Source organism: Carex rostrata, chromosome 16 (assembly GCF_964058835.1).
Source record: "Carex rostrata chromosome 16, lpCarRost1.2, whole genome shotgun sequence".
NCBI classification, from domain to species: domain Eukaryota; kingdom Viridiplantae; phylum Streptophyta; class Magnoliopsida; order Poales; family Cyperaceae; genus Carex; species Carex rostrata.
In genome coordinates this window covers 2,816,144-2,819,769 of record NC_135933.1, presented here as the reverse complement: position 1 = coordinate 2,819,769, position 3,626 = coordinate 2,816,144, and the positions used below count along the sequence as shown (strand labels likewise).

General features: G+C 38.8%; 1 protein-coding gene across 1 annotated transcript; it reads right to left on the bottom strand.

The window, feature by feature from the left end:
• Positions 1–1,108, bottom strand: LOC144567355 (basic blue protein-like). Its single transcript, XM_078317480.1, has 2 exons — positions 517–1,108; positions 1–432 (listed from the first exon to the last, which is right to left on the bottom strand). The coding sequence occupies exons 1-2, from the start codon at positions 674–676 to the stop codon at positions 74–76; spliced, it is 519 nt and encodes a 172-aa protein (XP_078173606.1). The 5' UTR covers positions 677–1,108; the 3' UTR covers positions 1–73.
• Between the last annotated feature and the right edge of the window lie 2,518 nt (positions 1,109–3,626).

The following is a 3,626-nucleotide window of genomic DNA, read 5'->3' as shown; positions in this document are numbered from 1 at the left end:
TGAACATGCAAACTTGTTTCTAATGGAACAAAAATTCAAGTACAAGCCAAGTCAAAATGAGGGAGAAACCAAATCAATGAAAAGAAACACACCACAAAATAACTAAAAGAATAGCGCAATAGCTCCAATTTATGCCTTGTCTGACGGCAGCACTAGGCGGTGGTGGAGGATGCAGATTCGGCGGTGGCAGTGAAGTCATGTCCCCAGGAGGAAGAGCTGCGGGTTCTGACACATTAATAGTGAATTTCATGCCTCCGACAGTGCAGTGATCTCTGAAATTGCAGATAAACCAATATTCTTTTGCTGTCGTCAGGTTTACGATGTCGAGGCCAGAATTATAGCTTTTCAACGTGCCATTTGTTGCATCGCACGACCTAAACGAGTCCGGTGTTACCTCATATACATTATGCTGCCCCTTGACATAATTGAATACTGCAAATTAAAGTGAGCATTAATTGACAATTTGTAAAAAAAGTTCATCAATTTAAATGATCAGATGAGATTTTAATTTCTTACGCAAGGCATCGCCTACGGTGAAGTTGTATTCTGTCGACCAAGCCATGTAATTTACGCTGACCGTCCATCCGTTAGAATAGCCTACCGTGTAATCGATTGCGCCGACGGCGCTTATGTATGCAGCTAGTAAGGCATAGCTTATGATGGTATGAGCTGCCATGGTCTGAGAAGAGGGAAGGGGATCTGAAGAAGGTGGTTTGGTAGTTGAATCCAAATAAATGGAGATGTATCCCTCTTAGCTGGATTCATTTAAATAATTCTATGATTTTATTTTATTTGTCATGAAACATCCCGTTGTGGAGCAGAGTGGTTTACCATTCAAAGTCAACAGTCTTATCTTCTCCAATTGATTTCCATTAAATAAATTTTAGGAAAGTCAGATATAAATATTTAGGTGTATAAAAGTGTTGTTTTTGTCAGTATCTTATATAACCCTCTCTGTACCAGCGACCGCATAGCGACAACGATTTTTTGTTGTTCATCCTTGCAAACCTTTCAGTACCAGTAACTGCATCAGCGGTACTAGTATCTTCAGTGGTACCATCGCACGGTTGTTTGCTCTCTGTGTTGGTCCTCCTCGGAAACACTTTCGTACCAGAAACCATACCGGTAGTACCAGGTGCACCATTGTCTTCAGTGGCCTCCTGAACTGACAGCTACTTTTGAGGGTTGGTGGCCTATTATTAACAAGCTGAAATTGACCTACCAAAATCAAGCACAACTTGATCTAATAAAGAAAATATAAATTACTAGGCAAGAAAGAAGAAATTAAACTATTTGAGAAGTATACTACTGAAAAAAAGATGCTAATCTCAAGAACAGCCTCCACAAAATACATCACTTGTACTTATATATAATTGAAATTAGGATAGCCTTCAATGAAGCACACCAAAATACAAAAAACTAAGGATAAACCCAAACATTCATAATAGAATCCCTTACGTTTTAGCAAAATATCATCATAGTTTAAGTCATGCTATTGTATTAACAAAATATTGTCATCTATATATTAACAAAAAGATGATATTATGGCCGAGTAAAAAAATACTAAATATCATAATCAGACTAGTTAAGAAAATTCATAGTAAATGCTGTTTAATTTTCCTTTATCTATAATATAAACCATCACTAAATCAACAAATAAAGTGATCCAGGGAAAAGGTTTATATCATAGAAGGCAAAATCGGCCGATCCAGATCGGAATCTGGCCGATTCAAGTCGGGATCGGACAAGGCCGATCCGATTTTGGACCGATTTACTCGGTTTCCGAGTTTTGGAGGATTTTTCAGCGAAAAACTGGTTCAAATTTTCCAAATCAAGCGATTCTTCTACCGTGGAGGAGATTCTTGATGTTGATTCTCACGATTTGGACCGATTTTTCACAACAAAACGAGGACGACCTCAAATCGGATTTGGGACGAAATCTGCAATTTTGACTGGGTCAAAATGCTAATTGGAGAAGAAGGTCTATTCAGTCAAAGGGTTAAAGAGAAGGTGGGGTCCACTGGCAGATGCTTGTGTGAGTTTTAGTGGAGGAGATGTAGGCAATATTTTTTTCAATTGGGCTTGGGCCATTAAAGATATCTATTGATAAGCCCATTAAAGAAATCCTTATATCTGTTTTTTTTTTATCTTAATATTATTACTATTATCTTTATATATCATATTTTCCTTTGTTTTATAACCCATTAAACCATTTGGCAGTTTTTTAAAATCACAAACAAGTGCTTATAGTCTTAAATAAAATCAAATTAAGTCTAAATCTAAATTCCAAATCATATTGAGTACAAAATAAGCTTCTGACAAAAAAGTCCGATTTTCCGATCCGATTCGGCCGATTCCGACCGATTTTCCGATCCGGGATCGGGATCGGACGGTGCCGATCCCGATTCCGATTCCGATTTTTCCTTCTATGGTTTATATAACACTCTCATGTTCCCTCATGTGATAACCAATGTCATAGTGTTCAAACACAGGTAAATTAACATAACTTTTGCCAGTGAATTCTCAAGAAGCAATTTTGTTGGCCATGATAGGGTGAGTTGAAAATTCAACAACAACAAAAAAATGAATCAACTCTTGACGGGGAACAGCTAGTATAAAAGTAAAAATGAGGAGAAAGGGAATATGCACCAAATTAAGGAATACATGAAAGCATGACTGATTTATGCCTCACATTCTCAACAACTAAAATCAAAGATGTAATTGCAAAAAGGAATTCTAATTTAGGAGATGCCTCCACAACCAAAAAGGACAAACAGGCCAATGACACCAGGTACTTCACACACAAACGAATTAACAAAGGAGGAGAAACCTCGGATTGTCAATTAGAGAGATTAATTACCTCGAGAAGAAGCTCGCAGTTGACGGGAAGCTGAACTGCACCAGAAGTGCACAACTACGAGCTTGAATCATGCTGGCCAAGCTCGTAGGACTGCCCATTTTCCTCCTCGATCCGTTCTTATTGGAAACAGGTTGAAGAAGAACATTCAGACTAGGGGTGTCAACGAGCTGGCTCGGTCTGAGCTAGGTCCTAACTCAACTTGTTAATTCTGAACCGAGCTACAGCCGAGCGAACTAGACCTAGGACATCCGAGCTAAAACCTCAACTCGAACTCGTGACAAACCAGTCCAAGCGAGCTCGCGAGCTGACGAGCTGGCTCACTGGGTCTGGCTGGATCTTGTTTTAAGAAGAAAATAAATTCTACAAATTTTTTGGATCGAGCTGAACCGAGCTAGTCAGTATAAAATGCACACAAATTCATACAAATTCACAAATTGATGTCTAGCCGAGCTGGTGAGTAAGTTAGACCCTAACTCGAACTCATTAACAGCTCGATCTAGTAACGAGCAAGTCAAGTGCGAGTCACGATCGAGGCACGAGCTATGAGCTTTTTTGCCACCCCTAATTCAGACTGTAAGAATCTTTTGAGTTAATGAATCCTGACCGTCCGATGTGTTTTAAGATTCATGCACACTAGATCCGCACTAATATTAAAAGATTTCTATATCATAAGCAAGAGCCGGATTGGCTCCTTTTAAAATTTGACGGTTAAATTCCTTTTTTAGTTAATGCAGAGGATACGCATTCAAGAAGCGAAAGGTAAAGG